Source organism: Chiloscyllium punctatum, chromosome 15, assembly GCF_047496795.1.
Source record: "Chiloscyllium punctatum isolate Juve2018m chromosome 15, sChiPun1.3, whole genome shotgun sequence".
Taxonomy (NCBI): domain Eukaryota; kingdom Metazoa; phylum Chordata; class Chondrichthyes; order Orectolobiformes; family Hemiscylliidae; genus Chiloscyllium; species Chiloscyllium punctatum.
In genome coordinates, this window is record NC_092753.1 from 48,742,461 (window position 1) to 48,759,815 (window position 17,355).

The window sequence follows — 17,355 nt, forward strand, 5'->3', positions numbered from 1 at the left end:
CCTTGGGAAAAAAAAAGTACATGAGCTAAAAATTGCCGTACAATAAACAGCGAGGGAGGTGATTCATTCGCCTTGATTTTCATAGTGGCCAGCAGCCCTTGCTCCATTGCCTACTTGCAGCTTTTTTCTGAGTGCAGACGGTTTTGGCAGTTTGGTTTGGTCGCTCGCCTCTGCTTTTTCCTCCAACCACCACCTGAGCAGAAACGCGAATCGTTTGCAGACACTCGGAGATTAAGACAGTTGCAGAGGTTCCAGGGTTCTTTCCCGATGAGATGAGCTGGACCCGAGGTTCCCTGATGGCTGTGCTCTCCAGCTGCTGGCTGCAAGGTACATCACGCGGGGACCCCTTGTTTCCACTGAGTCCCACAGGGATGGAGCTGTTCCCTAACCTTGTGCACCATCTCTTTCAGCTTTACTCCAAACAGCGGCCGCTGCAGCAATGCCCAGAGTGGTCAAAGGGAGAGTTAATAGCAGCATATTCCTAGAAGTGTCATTCCCTAATATCACTGACCAGGTCGACACGGTAGAGTGGAAGTATGCGAGCCCCAAAACTCGACGCTGTATCGTCCAGTTAATATCAGAAGAAGAGAAATGGAATATCCATTGGTTCAGCGGCTACTCACAGCGGGCACGAATCTACCCGAACCATTCCCTCTCCATCCAGAATGTGGCTCTGAATGATTCCGGGACATATTCCTGCACAGTGACAGATTGGAATGGAGACGAGTTCACCGAGGACGTTATCGTGACCGTGATCGGTGAGTGTCGGGTATTCAATATCAGAGACGTTCATGGAATGAATTGCAATGAATCGTTGTCATTGGGAAACAGGGTCGTAAGTGGTGGGAGACATTGCGCGCTGCCTGTGCGGGTAGGTTGTGCGGGAACTGGAGGACAACGCTTTGACATTTTTGATGTGTCTTTGCTTGGTTACATTTTCACCTGTAAACAAAACCTAGACAACTCAATAGAGCAACTAAGATCAATGTTGTCCCTCATGAAAACTCACTGCTCACATCATTGCTTCCCATTTCTGTAAGTGCAGTGGTTGGAGACAGGAGACAGAAAAGCTGTGATTCTCCTCCTCCAGTGTTACTGAAAACCCCGTTTACTTGAGTAACTTTGTCCTCGAACCGACTTTACCATATAGCCTGTCATCTAGAAATATCAATGATTATTAGCCCACTATTTCCACATCACGAATCATTATGAAGTGCATCAATTATTGCTTTAGACAAACTGAATTGCAGGGACCAAATAATCCTCACTACAACCTTCAAACTCCGTGCAGTCTGCTCGACAGAAATCAGGGAGGATCAAACCATTTTTGTTTAGGTGCTTCTGTTTTTTGATAACGAATCCATCAGGTGTGTCTTGTGTACAAGCGCCAAAAGAAACTTACAGGAGTCTACTGCCCTCCAGTTTAAAAGAAGCGCAACCGACAAAACCGTAACTTAAAATCCAAATTTAACAAAACAAATGGAGACTCACAAAAAAAACATAAAGTTGCGGGATGCTGGAAATCTGAAACGAAAACAGAAATTGCTGAAGAAACTCTGGAGGTACATGAAACTCATTATGTGCGAAGACAAAGCAGGACCCAATAAGTTTGCTTGTCTTCACAGAGATACTGAGTTTCACCAGTAATTTCTGGGATTTTCTTTGTTTAAACTAAAAGGAATCGTTTACAAGTCGATACACCTATCTCAGGATTGGCTTAGGGCACAGATGGAATCGTAAGAGGAGAGTTCTGCCAATGGAAAGAGAAAAGCACAATGCAAACAGCAGAAGGATCTGTACAAGTGTTCACCGGGCTCTGTGTGCCCTGCAAACGAGACAAAGGGTTCTCGAAGGAACGGCAGTTAGTTTGCACTAAGATTGAAAAGTGTCTGTCATTGAAGCAAGTGATTCGCGTGAATGAGTCATTTCACCTACACCCCCATGTCTGGCTTTCTGAGGGTCGGTACTCTCAGAGGCGAAAATTCTCATTGACGCCTCTGAGTCAAAATGCTGAACTCTTTTTTTCTTGTTGTATCTCTTTTCCCCATCCCATCCCACCCCACCACACGTCCCCCCTTCCTTAAATGTCATCAAACTGTGGTCATTGTTTAGCGTGTGGGCCACAAAGGAACCAGTATCGCTGAAAGTCTTGGTGTTCAGCTTTTGTGTCGCCCTAGTGGTCTGGTAATTATGTAAATTGGAAAATCCCAAGCATTTTCTTAAAGGTTACAGAGAGTGTTTTAAATCCTGTGAAGGTTATGGTTTTCGGATTGCGCAATCAAAAGACCACTTGAAACTTGATAGGAATGGAGATATTTTGCAGTTTGCTGGAGACGGAGTTGAGTAATTCAAGCGGCTATCTCTCCACATTCACCTCCCTCAACCCCCCACCCCGCCACTCCCCAGACACAATCACTTTGCCTTAACGAAAGACGGAGCAAACTGGCGGGGAGTCTGAACCACTCATCTGCGGGCGTAATGGATGCATCAGGTACACATTCGTTACAATTTGGACAAATATCAATGACAAAGGGCACCACAGGGAACCTGTATGAATGGCTGTACAGACTGAAGTAGAAAGCAAAGGAAGATGCTTTGATCAAAATGTGCAACAGGTTTTCCTCTGTTTTGTACCATTCTGCCTATCAGTCAATTGGCAACTGTTTGAGAATTTGAATTCAGTTTAAATTAAAAGCCGGCTGTGTGTAAATCTGCTGAATTGTTTAAGACAACTCACCTGCTAAAGTTACACCCTTTGGGAAGGAAAGCTGACATCCTGACCAGGTGAGCCCCATGCCAATGTGTTGCCTCTTAACTGGTTAATTATTAACAGAGGGTACTTAGTTGTGTATGTGTGCCACAAACGTCAACTGATGTACCATCACTTTCTTCACACAATGAGGAATGGGGACTACTATGTACCAGAGACATTAAACAAAAATAATTGTGACCTTACTCAGCTGAAGCTAGGAATCGTGTACACAATATGCATAGATGTGGATCTTTGGTTCTCTTTCCATCCATCTGGAGAGCAACCATATCAAAGTCAATACATTTTCTATCACCTTTCTAATTTGTGAAAGGGAACATGCTGCCAAGTTCACAAACAGGAGTTGTTGTACTCAGAATGTTAATCTGTTACCTCTCATCTGTTTCTTTCTCCACAGAAACTACAGAATTGCTGAGTTACTCCGGTCCATTATATTTTTATTTCAAATTTCCAGAATCTGCAATATTTTGGTTTTTGTTAATAAGAAACAGAACTTATGATTTCAAGAATTCTTTATGCTTGCATTATTACTGTATTCTGTTGTGTACATCTTTCTCTCTTTAAAATTATTTTGCTTCTCAGATTTAGTGAGGGGCTAGCCTTTCAAGTAGGCCTTCCCAGTGTTCTGCATTATTAAATCCAGCAAGATTCATTGTCATAGAGTCCCTACAATGTGGAAACAGGCCCTTCAGCCCAACAAGTCCATACTGACCCCCCAAAGAGTATCCCACCCAAACCCATTCCCCATTACTCTACATTTGCCCCTGACCAATGCACTCAACCTACACATCCCTAAACACTATGGGCAATTTATCATGGCCAATTCACCTAACCTGCACATCTTTGGACTGTGGGAGGAACTGGAGCACCCGGATGAAATCCACGCAGACACGGGGAGAATGTGCAAACTCCACACAGACAGTTGCCTGAGACTGCAATTGAACCCAGGTCCTTGGTTCTGTGAGCCACGGTGCTGTGATTATGTCTGTGTTGGATCAATGAATAAGGAACTAACAGTGTTGGTGCCCCGTTTATGTGCAGAATGAAAGGAGCATTTACCATTGCTGTCCGCTCACAGAAAACATTATCAATCTAACTTCTGATTTTTCTGTCATCCTCACTAATTATAAATCCATATTTTCATTGCTTGGTTCTTGCAGTTTGGATTTGTTTGCATGTGAGGTGTGCCTTATGCATAAAAACCATGCAAGTGCAGTTGTACTCTAACAAAGTCAGAGTTGCATTTTGTGAAATTAGTGGGACAATGTCAAAATAAACTATCAGATTTGCAAATTAGTCAAGCATCTTTTTTTCCAAAAATATACATTATCATTACATTTTAAAAATTACTTTAGAAAATACTTTAATTTAAAATTATAGAAGATACAATAAAATTCATTTCTTTTCCAGCATGCTCCACCCTTAGCTGTGATAATACAATTGTCATACTCAATATATACAAAACACATCCCTTGTCAGGCATTCATTCTGAAACTAGAACATTTTGAATGGAAAAATTACTGAAAGTGCAATAAATAAACTGTTCACTGTGCACCATTTTTGACTATGAGGTCCCTCAGAACAATTCAATGCTCTGGATGTTCACAGGTACTTACTTTCAGACCAAAGTGTTCTACAGTTTCCAACCACTCATTGTACTTCAGCTGAAAAGCTTTCAGCAGTGCCTTTTCTTCATTGCACCTCAACAACAGCTGTTCCAAGCTTTAGTGCATTTCACAACACATAGATTTGGATGTTAAAATGTGCCAGAAAATGTTTAGCAGATCAAAGACATCCTTTCATTGAGTTGATTGTCCTCCAATTACAATTAGTATTTATGTCAATGCTCTTTCAAGGGAACTGCATGCAGAGCGCAATTTTGCTTCAGAGAGCAGTTTAAGTTGAACCTCAATTAAACAAAAATTCTCTCCAGAGACTTCTGTCTTCTTTGCAAAAGTACTGTTCATAGGGAGGTGGACAACAGTCTGTTGACCGCCACAACTGCCATGAGGGCAACATGTTAAAGGCATTAAAATTCCAGGAAAGATCCAATGGGAAGGGACTTTCTAACCATCAGCCAAGTTACATCTTGATGCTTGTCTATAGGTGCTGGTCAGTCCACCAAATTGCATATACAGTCTTATAGGGGCTCTGGTGTACACTACTTGATGCACATGTGATCAAAGGTGTTTTTTTTCTGCATAATCTTTCCACAAAGGGCAATTTACACCATAGTCCAACTCCCTGGAGCATTTCACAACAATGTGGCCAAACCAAACATTTCCAGCACTAATTGAATTTCAGAACTTCAAGTCCGTGTGACTGAGTTGACTTTCTTGACCTGTGGACTGATTGCTAAATATAATGGGATTGATTATTGGAAAAGCATAAATCTGACAGTGGCCCAATCAATGGGAATGGATTGGGTAGCAATAAAAGCAGCATTTCTGGCTGTAAATAACTCCCAAAATCTCATATAATTGCAAAAACTGTGGATACCTGAAATACGAAATAAATACAATTCCAAAGAAGATTCATACCAGACTTGAAATGTTAACTCTGTTTCTTTCTCCACAGATGCTGCCAGACTGCTGAGTTTCTCCAGCATGCTCCAAAATTATCCCAACTCTCTCCACATCCCACTAGCTTGACCTTCTGCTGACTCAATAACAAGTTTTTTAAGACTATGCTCAATTCCTCAGTAGGTTCCACAGTTTCCAATTGCTGTCCAGTCTCTGAGTTTCTTAAGTCATGTCCATCTGGAAGCACATATACTAACCATTATTAAAAATGGAAATTTTCTACACCTTGTGGCAAAATGTCCGCCTGATAGTATCCTAATTCACAAAAACGTGATTTGTAACAAGAGTCAACTCCACTTTTGTTGTTAATTCCTTGTTCACATTGTCATTTTCAGGTGAAATGCAGATATATAATGGTTGGAACACAACTGGAGTCTTTAACCTGACTTTCATGAAAGCTAATGAAACCAATGGTAAGAATTCTGTTTGATCAGCATTCTGATCATTTTGTGAAACTAATGCATAGGATATAAAAACAGAAATAGCAAATTAAACTTATACCAAAATCCCAAATATAGATTAAAAGTTGATATATTTCTATCAATATTCCGTTCTTTTTTTCCATCATCTTCTAAAAATTATCCCAACTCTTTTAAATCTCTTTATTCACTTGATTGAAATGTGTAGGGAATTGCAGCATTTGACCAAATAAATAATGTTTGTCTCCATTATCTCCTTGTATCGTACACAGCCCAAAATAAGTTTTGAGTACATACGTAGGCGATAATTTGGTGACACACAGTAGGAGTGCTATATCGTTGGGTGTGTTTCAATTGAACCTTGGTAGCATGTAAACCGACTCCCACTTTCTTGGTCAAAATGGTAATTGTTGTAGCTAACATTATAACTTTGTAAAAGTGCTTAACTGAAAACGTATTCATATCATGACAATGCCCAATAATACTTGGTGATAAAGAAGTAAAGTGCACATCTCCTGCTGCTGCAGATTCTTATTGAATTATGGTCATATTTATTTAAGGAATATTTAGTCAATCCCATCTAATTTTATCTGACATACTTAATTTACTTTTTAGATTACAAGGTTTTTGAAAATTTTGGTTTGATAGCTGCCTTATCTGGAACAGGGGCATTAATCATCATAGCTATTTTGACATGGGCTGTTGTGGGACATTGCAGGAGAAAGTCAAGAAGGCAAGGTAAGTGGAGACAAAATAATAATAGATAGCTGTGTGACTGAGAATGCAAAACTGAAAGGATTCTATGCTAGTTACTAATCGGGCATCAATAGGTGACAGAAAATAAACATTGATTAAAGTATCTTGTTTAACTAGAGAAAGTAATCTGGAATTAGTAAAATAAATTGAATTTGTTGAATTTAAAGAAAATACAGTTGTCAAATACAGTTCAGTGTGGGAACCTGCAATCCGTACCTACTATTTATCACTGCGGCACAGTTGCTCAGTGGTTAGCACTGCTGCCTCGCAGCACCAGGATCCCAAGCTCAATTCCAGCCTTGGGCGACTGCCTGTGTGGAGTTTGCATATTCTCCCCGTGTCTGCGTGGGTTTCCTCCAGGTGCTCCGGTTTCCTCCCACAGTCCAAAATGTGCAGTTCAGGTGAATTGGCCATGGTAAATTGCCCATTGTGTTAGGTACATTAGTCATTAGTCTAATATTAGGTCCATTAGTCAGAGGGAAATGGGTCTGGGTGGGTTACTCTTCGGTGGGCTGGCGTGGACTTGTTGGCCAAAGAGCCTGTTGCCATGCTGTAGGTAATCTAATCTAAAACTATAATACCTTGTCAATGTGCTTTAACTCTTACATGCCCACAGAAGTGATTCAGTTGTACCAAAGTATGACACAATTCAAAAAGAAAGCTCCTCACAAACTCCAACATCACTTTAGAACAATGATATATGTGCAATAAATGTTGTTCTTGTCAGTAAAATCCATAACCAAGAATTAACTTAAAGAAAAAATAGCCAAGTATTGTTAATACCGACAATGTAATTGATTTCTAAAAACAATTTCCACTCTGCAAATTAGTCATGAAATGTGGTTACTTATTAAACAATTGATATGTCAGTACAGATTTACTGAAAGGCAATGATTGATGAGGAAAAATGTTTGAAAGTCTTTGTAATTTTCTGTCTGGATTCTCTTTCAAGTTGCCCTCAGTTGGTGGGAGATCTGTGGGAAGGCAAAGTTATTTTTCTCTACAAGAATGATGATGTTAATGTGAGATACGAATAAATAGGGAAAAATAGAGACTGAGCCAGAGTGGGTATGTTATCTGTCAGGCAAGAAGAAGAAAATCTTGATCAATGAAAGGAATTTTAAGGAAGGAAGGAAAATGGAGAAGTTTAAATCACTAATTAACATATTAATGTATTGAAACAATAAGCATAATTAAAGAGGATACATATCAGGATCAGATGAATTATAAAGTTAATAGCTTTCTGAAAGTTAAGTTCACCGGTGTTTGCACAGAGGTACTAAAAACAGTTTTTTAAAAAATTATTAACTTCAGTGTATTTACTAGTTGAGACTGCCAAACCTCCTTTCATCCAGGATTCTTACAGGATTTTTGCTCCACTCAGTAAACTTTCTCATAATCACTATGATCTTAACAATTTTGGAAAATGAAACTTAAGATGTCTCTGAACTTTTCCATAGAAAAAAATCAACAATATAATGTTCCATTGTGTTGATCGTAACTAATCCTGTGTAATTATTATCATTGTTATATAATAGTAATGTAGTAAAAATAACCATACATCAAGTAATATGTTGTAAACTTTTGTCGTCAAATTTTCCTGTTATGTCACTCATCAAACTGGTTGTTTTAAGGCTTTGGAAAATACAGAACATATCAGAGACCACAACCACAGACACCTCTAGGGCTGATAAACCACAAACATTGCACTCCAATCTTTTGCTGAATGCTGATAACACAAATAAGTAAACTGGTTTGCATACATGGAAACAGTATAGCAATTGATGGGCTGATGGGCCAAGGAGTGGCAGATGGAGTTTAATTTGGATAAATGTGAGGTGTGACATTTTGGTAAGACACAACAGGACAGGACTTATACATTTAATGGTTGGGTCCTGAGGAATGTTGCCAAACAAAGAGAGCATGGGATGCAGGTTCATAGTTCCCTAAAGGTAGTTGGGTATAGGAGTCAGGATGTCATGTACAGGAGGACATTGATTAGGCCACTTTTGGAATACTGCATGCAATTCTAGTCTCCTTCCTTTCAGAAAGATGTTGTGAAATTTAAAAGGGTTCAGAAAAGATTTACAAGAATGTTGCCTGGGTAGGAGGATTTGAGCTATAGGAAGAGGCTGAAAGGCTGGGCTGTTTTCCCTGGAGCATCAGAGGCTGAGGGGTGACCTTACAGAGGTTTATAAAATTATGAGGGGCATGGAAAGGGTGAACAGCCAAGGTCTTTTCCCCAGGGCACAGAAGTCCAGAACTAGAGGGCACAGGTTTAAGGTGAGAGGGGAAAGATTTACAAAGGATCTAAGGGGCAACTTTTTCAGGCTGAGGATGGTGCATGTATGGAATGAGCTGCTAGGGGAAATGATAAGGACGGGGACAACTAGAACATTTAAAAGGTATCTGGACAAGGATACAAATAGGAAGGGTATAGAGGGATATGGCTAAATGCTGGTAAATAGGAATGGATTAATTTAGGATATCTGGTGGGCATAGATAAGTTGGACCAAAGGGTCTGTAAACTCTATGACTTTATAATTACCTTAAAGTCCATAAAATGTAAAGAATGGTGTGCATCATAACAAGTCACCCAGCAAACAACTCATACTGAGAGTGCAAATTAATTCATTTTATCATTGTTTGCATCAACAAATGTCATGTAAGCACACAAGCAACTTCATTACAAGCTAAACCATTCTGAAACAATGCCCTTTGTTTTCTTATTGTAAGTTATACCATGTAATGCATGTACATAGATAAAGTACGATTGATGTTGAAATAAAAGTGAAAAATGCTGGAAATTCTCAATGGGCTAGGTCACACCTGGAAAGAAAAACAGAACTTTTTTTTGTGTTGATTCATTTTCTTTATTCATCCAAAGATATAATAGTCAGTATTAAAGTAAAGTATAAATCTGAAGTGTAATAGTTTTTTAAAATTCTAAGATTTCAAGAATTATTGTATAATATTTCAAAATCAAAATCTTAAGATATGTTCAGATGCATTGGTGGAATTTTAACTTCACAAAATGCATAGTTTTAGAGTCATGGAGTCATAGAGATGTAGAGCATGGAAAAAGACCCTTTGGTCCAACCCATCCATGCTTAACAGATATCCCAACCCAATCTAGTCCCACCCGCCAGCATCCGGCCCATATCCCTCCAAACCCTTCCTATTCATATATTCATCTAAATGCCTCTTCAATGTTGCAATTGTACCAGCCTCCACCACTTCCCCTGGTAACTCATTCCATATACGTACCAACCACTGCGTGAAAAAGTTGCCTCGTAGGTCTCTTTTATATCTTTTCCCTCTCACCCTAAACCTATGCACTCTAGTTCCCCCCACCCCCCCGCTCCCACTGAGCAACCCCCTCCCGGGAAAAGATTTTGTCTGTTTATCCTATCCATGCCCTACATAATTTTGTAAACCTCTGTAAGGTCACCCCTCAGCCTCCAATGCTCCAGGGAAAACTGGCCCAGCACGTTCAGCCTCTCCCTATATCTTAAATCCTCCAACCCTGGCAACATCCTTGGAAATCTTTTCTGAACCCTTTCAAGTTTCACAACATCTTTCCGATAGGAAGGAGATCAGAATTGCAAGCAATATTCCAACAGTGGCCTAACCAATGTCCTATACAGCCACACCATGACCTCCCAACTCCTGTACTCAATACTCTCGCCAATAAAAGAAAGCATACCAAATGCCTTCTTCACTATCCTATCTACCTGTGAATCCACTTTCAAGGAACTATGAACCTGCACTCCAAGGTCTCTTTGTTCAGCAACACTCCCTAGGACCTTACCATTAAGTGTATAAGTCCTGCTAAGATTTGCTTTCCCAAAATGCAGCACCTCACATTTATCTGAATTAAACTCCATCTGCCACTTCTCAGCCCATTGGCCCATCTGGTCAAGATCCTGTTGTAATCTGAGGTAACCCTCTTCACTGTCCACTACACCTCCAATTTTGGTGTCATCTGCAAACTTATTGACTGTACCATTTATGTAAATGACAAAATGTAGAGGACCCAGCACCAAACCTTGTGGCACTCCACTGGTCACAGGCCTCTAGTCTGAAAAACACCCCTCCACCATCACCCTCTGTCTTCTACATTTGAGCCAGTTCTGCATCCAAATGGCTAGTTCTCCCTGTATTCCATGAGATCTAACCTTGCTAGTCAGTCTTCCCGGGAACCTTGTCGAACGCCTTATTGAAGTCCATATAGATCACATCAACTGCTCTGTCCTCATCAATCATCTTTGTTACTTCTTCAAAAAACTCAATCAAGTTTGTGAGACATGATTTCCCATGCACAAAACCATGTTGACTATCCCTAATTAGTCCTTGCTTTCCAAATACATGTACATCCTGTCCCTCATGATTCCCTCCGACAACTTGCCCATTATCAACGTTAGTCTCACTGGTCTATAGTTCCCTGGCTTGTCCTTACCACCCTTCTTAAACAGTGGCACCACGTTAGCCAACCTCCAGTCTTCCGGCATCTCACCTGTGACTATTGATGATACAAATATCTCAGCAAGAGGCCCAGCAATCACTTCTCTAGCTTCCCACAGAGTTCTAGGATACACCTGATCAGGTCCTGGGGATTTATCCACCTTTATGCATTTCAAGACATCCAGCACTTCCTCCTCTCTAATATGGACATTTTGCAAGGTGTCACCATCTATTTCCCGACAGTCTATATCTTCCATATCCTTTTCCACAGTAAACATTGATGCAAAATACTTGTTTAGTATCTGCCCCATCTCCTGCGGCTCCACACAAAGGCCGCCTTGCTGATCTTTGAGGGACCCTATTCTCTCCCTAGTTACCCTTTTGTCCTAAATGTATTTGTAAAAACCCTTTAGAATCTCCTTAATTCTATTTGCGAAAGCTATCTCATGTCCCCTTTTTGTCCTCTTGATTTCCCTGTTAAGTATACTTCTACTTCCTTTATATTCTTCTAAGGATTCACTCAATCTATCCTGTCTATACCTTACAAATGCTTCCTTCTTTTTCTTAACCAAACACTCAATTTCTTTAGTCATCCAGCATTCCCCATAACTACCAGCCTTCCCTTTCACCCTGACAGGAATATATTTTCTCTGTATTCTCGTTATGTCATTTCTGAAGCCTTCCCATTTTCCAGCCGTCCCTTTATCTGCGAACATCTGCCCCCGATCAGTTTTTGATAGTTCTTGCCTAATACCGTCAAAATTGGCTTTTTGCCAGTTTAGAACTTCAACTTTTAGATCTGGTCTATCCTTTTCTATCACTATCTTAAACTTAATAGAATTATGGTCGCTGGCCCCAAAGTGCTCCCCCACTGACACCTCCATCACCTGCCCTGCCTTATTTCCCAAGAGTAGGTCAAGTTTTGCACCTTCTCTAGTAGGTACATCCATATACTGAACCAGAAAATGTCTTGTACACACTTAACAAATTCTTCTCCATCTAAGCCCTTAACACTATGGTAATCCCAGTCTATGTTTGGAAAGTTAAAATCCCTTACCATAACCACTCTATTATTTTGATGGAGGTTGGAGGTTAAAGTATTAAAAATTTGAATTCTGAGACATCCTTTCTACCAACCCATCCAATTCTATGCCATCTAAGCAATGGTTCAGATGGGACTCTGAAATTGTAAATTCCACTGGGCAATTACCCCTCCATCTGGAGTTCTCCATAAGACCATAATACATAATAGCAGAAGTTAGGCCACTCAGCCCATTTAGTCTGCTCTGCCATTCAATCATGGGTGACAAGTTTCTCAAGCATATTCTCCTGCTTTCTCCCTGTAACCCTTGATCCCCTTGACACTCAAGAACCTATCTACCTCAGTCTTAAATTTACTCAGTGACGAGGCCTCACAGCCATCTATGGCAATGAATTCCATAGATTCACCACTCTCTGTCTGAAGATGTTTCTCCTTATCGCCATTCTAAAAGGTCTTCCCTTAACTCTAAGGCTATGCCCTCAGTTCCTAGTCTCTCCTACCAATGGGAAACATCTTCCCAACATCGACTCTGTCCAGGCCACTCAGTATTCTATTTGTTTCAATTAGAGCCACATTCATCCTTCAATCGAGTATAGATCCAGTTCCTCATATGTTAAGCTTTTCATTCTTGGGACCATTCTTGTGAACCTCCTCTGAACACAGGCTCGGGCCAGTGCATCCTTCCTGAGATATGGGGCCCAAAACTGTGCACAATACCCCAAATATGGTCTGGAGCCTCAGAAGTACATTGCTGCTTTTATATTCAAGTCCTTTCAAAATAAATTCCATCATTGCATTTGCCTTCCTTACCACTGACTCAACCTGCAAGTTTACCTTGAGAGAATCCAGGACTAGAACTCCCAAGTCTCTTTGCACTTCAGATTTCTGAATTTTCTCTCCATTTAGAAAATAGTCTATGCCTCTATTCTTCCTAGAGTGGTGCTGGAAAAGCACAGCAGTTCATGTAGCATCCGAGGAGCAGTAAAATCAACGTTTCTGGCAAAAGCCCTTCATCAGGAATACAGGCAGAGAGCCTGAAAGATGTATACATACTCAGTGACGAGGCCTCACAGCCATCTATGGCAATGAATTCCATAGATTCACCACTCTCTGAAGATGTTTCTCCTTATCTCCATTCTAAAAGGTCTTCCCTTAACTCTAAGGCTATGCTCTCACTCCCTCCACCAAAATTGACATGAACCCAAAGACCCAACATCCCTCCTTCTTCCACACCGGACCTGACACCCCACTTTCTGCTGGACCCAATATCTCTTATCCACCCAAACCTACCCAAAACCCTCCATCACCTATCCTGTGGAAAAGCAAGCCATGACTTTCCTATATTCCTGATGAAAGACTTTTGCCCGAAACATCGATTTTACTGCTCCTCGGATGCTGCCTGAACTGCTGTGCTTTTCCAGCACCACTCAAATCTAGACTCTGGGTTTCCAGCATGTATTCTTCCTACCAAAGTGCATGACTTCAAACTTTCCCATGTTGCACTCCATCTGCCACGTCTTTGCCCAGTCTCCTAACCTGTCCAAATCCTTTTGCGGCTTCTCTGCCTCCTCAGTGCTACCTGTTCCCCTACCCATCTTTGTATTGTCTATAAACTTCACCAGAATGACCTCAGTTCCTTCAAAGTATTCTTTTTAATTGGAGAATTGGGAGGTTTCACTGACGTTAAATAATTAGTAATTCAGGAGATGTTAGACTATTAAATTAGTCTAACTCCTGGATAACTATGAAACTGACCCCCACTTTATTCCAGACTCCCACAACAGAGTTCCCCTAAACTCTTTCTACTTCCCAGAACCTCACATGACCTCTCTCGCCCTGGAACCAGGACCCTTCCCCGCTGCTTGACACAATTCCTTCACTCCCTCCACCAAAGTTGACGTGAACCCAAAGACCCAACATTCCTCCTTCTTCTACACAGGACCTGACACCCCACTTTCTGCTGGACCCAATATCTCCTCCACCTAAACCTACCCAAAACACTCCATCACCTATCCTGTGGAAAAGCAAGCCATGACTTTCCTATAGAGATAATCAAATTGGCATGTTTATCAACTTTGGAAATTATGTCTTATCTATTCTCATTGACTTCAATGACCACATTGGTTTGTAAAGGCAATCAGTGATATACCCACAAGTAGATTCTCTGCTATCTTCATTGATAAAGTCAGAAGCTGTTATCATTTTTACCACCAATGTGATGCAGTGTGTTTCACACCTACCAACCCACACCATCCACCAACCCCAACCATCCAGAAAAATACACATTATAAATCATAACTTCTAAACAATTGTGGATGGCAGTTGCTTTCCTGTAGCTTTCATAGTGTGAAATTTGTCCAGATTTCAGACCATGTTATCATTGCAGAGGAAATTTGCAGATCGAGAAAAATACAATTGGCTTTGGAGAAACTGGTGTGACAGAACTTGATTGGCAATGTGTAATTAAACCTCTTTAGGAACAGCCAGTCTGCCGTTCTACAGCTGGCAATGATGTGAAACCAGTAAACATGTAACGCACAGCTGTTAAATCCCAGATATGGCTGATGATCTGGAGTTGTGTTTCTGCATGTTTGAATGCTCATTTTTAACATTGGGAAAAGTGCAGGAGAGACAGCCACTTCTGTTTTAAGTGAAATACATTATATACTTACACTTGAAAAATATATCAGCATTTTGTAAACTAAATTGCAATGTTATGCAAAGGTTATGCAACCCTTGCTGTGAACTTTAAATGGTGTGAGATTTCCTGCCAGACAGTTTCTCACACCTCCAAACTTCATTGGTCTCAGGAGTCAAATCAGGAACTCACTTCCAAGTTACACCACTATTTTCATTTTGATACCTCCTCATTTCAAAGTGAAAGTGATGGCATATATTAAAACAAGATTAAACTGAGACATCAGCCTCAATTGTAATTCACCGATCTTGCACCCCACCCCCCCAATAAGCAGGAAAGGAGAATGAATTCTGCACGTAGATACAGAATGACCTGTACTGAAACAGGAGATGCATTTAGAATAGTTATTGGTAACATGCTTCTCTTGCAGTTAATCAGGTGCCCTTTTATTTCAAAGGCTGGTGGATGCTTTTTTAAGATCACCGATTACATCAAAAGCAATATTTCTGGCGGCCTCCTGTTAACCCTCTGAAGTCTTAGAGAAGAGGAGTATAAAAGAAGTACATAACAATGGAGGAAATCAGATAAAATTTGACAATCTCACTACTTTGTACTTAATTATTATAGATACAAATCAATGTCCTGAATCTCCCTGTCGAGTAGAAAACACATATGACATCTTGCAGTCCAAGTTTAGTGTGCAATCATTTATAAATATGATTGTTGCTCCATTTCTTGAAGGAACACTCACCATAATCATATTTTATTTTTATCTTGACAGGTAAAACAACGAAGGATAAACAATCTCATAAAGATAGAAACAATGAAAGTGATGACATCTATGAAAACATGGGCAGGGTACCACAATAAATGTGATCGTAGACACCAGACATTTAAAAACTGTCACAACCTCAGTTGTGCCAAAGTGATCAATTATTTTGTCCCCTTGATCAATAGAGGAACACAAATTCTTAATGTTTTTCTAAATACTCCTGCTTTAACTCTGGTGAGAATGTGGGTTAGCCTACAAACTAAGTTGATAGGACTAGCGGTGCCATATATCAGGAATTCAGGTAGCCCTAGTTTGGTGTGAAGCTTCTGTCTTATGTGAACAAAGACACTGGCACAGAGACAGTGAGCGCTCCACTCACTTGTTCTTGTAACTCTGGCCTCTGAGAAACATAGTCCCTCTTTGGAAGCCAGGGTGCCAAGAAGATTGGGGCATGTGATTTTTGACGTATTTAAATGCCTTTTTTGGGAGGGAAAACAGCTCAGGCACCAAGGTTTCAATTTCCAGTCCCTTCTAATAGCCTGAGATGTATTCCTGGAGGTACTTCTTTCGACTTTATAGTTGATGCATCTTTGCAGTGACTCCTTAAATTGCAATAGCATCTGGGTCAGAGAAGCAGCCGTGAACTTCCTCCTGGCATAATTGTCAATAATGCCGATTGATCATTTCAGCATTTAAACATGCAATTTGACTTCCAGTTTTATATGTTGTCCAGACGTATTTGAACTGGTTCATTTGTTGTTTCATTAACCATTGAGAAAAGAAAACTTCTTGAATCATAGAATTCGGCAGTATGGAAGGAAGAGTCCATCATGCATCTGCTCATCTACTCAAAGAGGATCCACTCGCTTGCTCTCTTCCCATGTCCTAGTACTTCCTCTTTAAAGATAATGTACACCTAGTTCCTGATATTAGTACAATATCTAACAATTCTCCATTAAAAATCCTAATCTTCAGAATTTTGAACACCTGTTCAAGTCCCTCTTTATCTTTCTTCCACTAATTAGAAAAGCCCAATTTCTCAAACTTTGTGTTACTTTGTTACCTGAATGAACCTTCTTGGAAATGGAAATTGGAGACAATATTCTGTAGCTGAACCAATGATTCAGGTAGTGATACCTCTTTGTTTATGTACTATGTTTGAAATTGCCAAACCTGAGATACCAAATGTTTATTTGATGATAAAATGGCCAATTTGATCTTCTATTTTAAACGATCTGTATAATTGTTCATTTAGCGTTAATGTTTTAGCATTTGTTTTCTTTTTTTGTCATTTTCTATGTTTATAATCCACCTTTTTTCTTCAAAAATGTATCACTTTATATTTTGCCCTCTTATATTTCACGCAACCTGTCACTGGCCAATTTAAAAATCATTGGCCTTTGAAATTACAAACATTGCAAATTTCCTCAGAATGGCTCACACTTCACTCAAAATGCGCCAAAACCCTACACTGTACTTAATCAGGTGTCAAGACCCTGACCCCTGGCTAAAAGGTTGGGGAGATCTTGTTCACAAACCTGCCAGCCACACCAAATAATTTAACACTGGAAGACATTGGTTCATGTCTGGAGGTGTAGTCCTGCCTCTGAGATCGCTTCGCAATTGGATGACGAGCAGCACCAAGACCCAGAAACAGTGGGTGGGCATGGTGTTCACTCTTAGAACCACAGCAAGTCCTAACAAAGAGGAGCCCAGACTTAGAGGTAAGCCCAGAGTAATATTGAGGCCAGGTGGCAGATGCCTTGAAGGGAATGAGAACAGGGTTTGAAAGTCCAGGGAAGTGGGTGAGGAGAGAATTATGAACTTTGGTGTTGGGTGAGGGGTTCTGTTGTGCCTTTAATGGGCTCAATGATGGGGACCCACTAACTAGGTTCAGCTCCCCTCCATCTTT

General features: G+C 40.4%; 1 protein-coding gene across 1 annotated transcript; it reads left to right on the top strand.

Annotated features, from left to right (window-relative positions):
• Window positions 1-241: 241 nt before the first annotated feature.
• LOC140485907 (uncharacterized) lies at window positions 242-16,646 on the top strand. Its single transcript, XM_072584353.1, has 5 exons — window positions 242-327; window positions 411-758; window positions 5,688-5,765; window positions 6,387-6,509; window positions 15,453-16,646. The coding sequence occupies exons 1-5, from the start codon at window positions 273-275 to the stop codon at window positions 15,539-15,541; spliced, it is 693 nt and encodes a 230-aa protein (XP_072440454.1). The 5' UTR covers window positions 242-272; the 3' UTR covers window positions 15,542-16,646.
• Window positions 16,647-17,355: the final 709 nt, after the last annotated feature.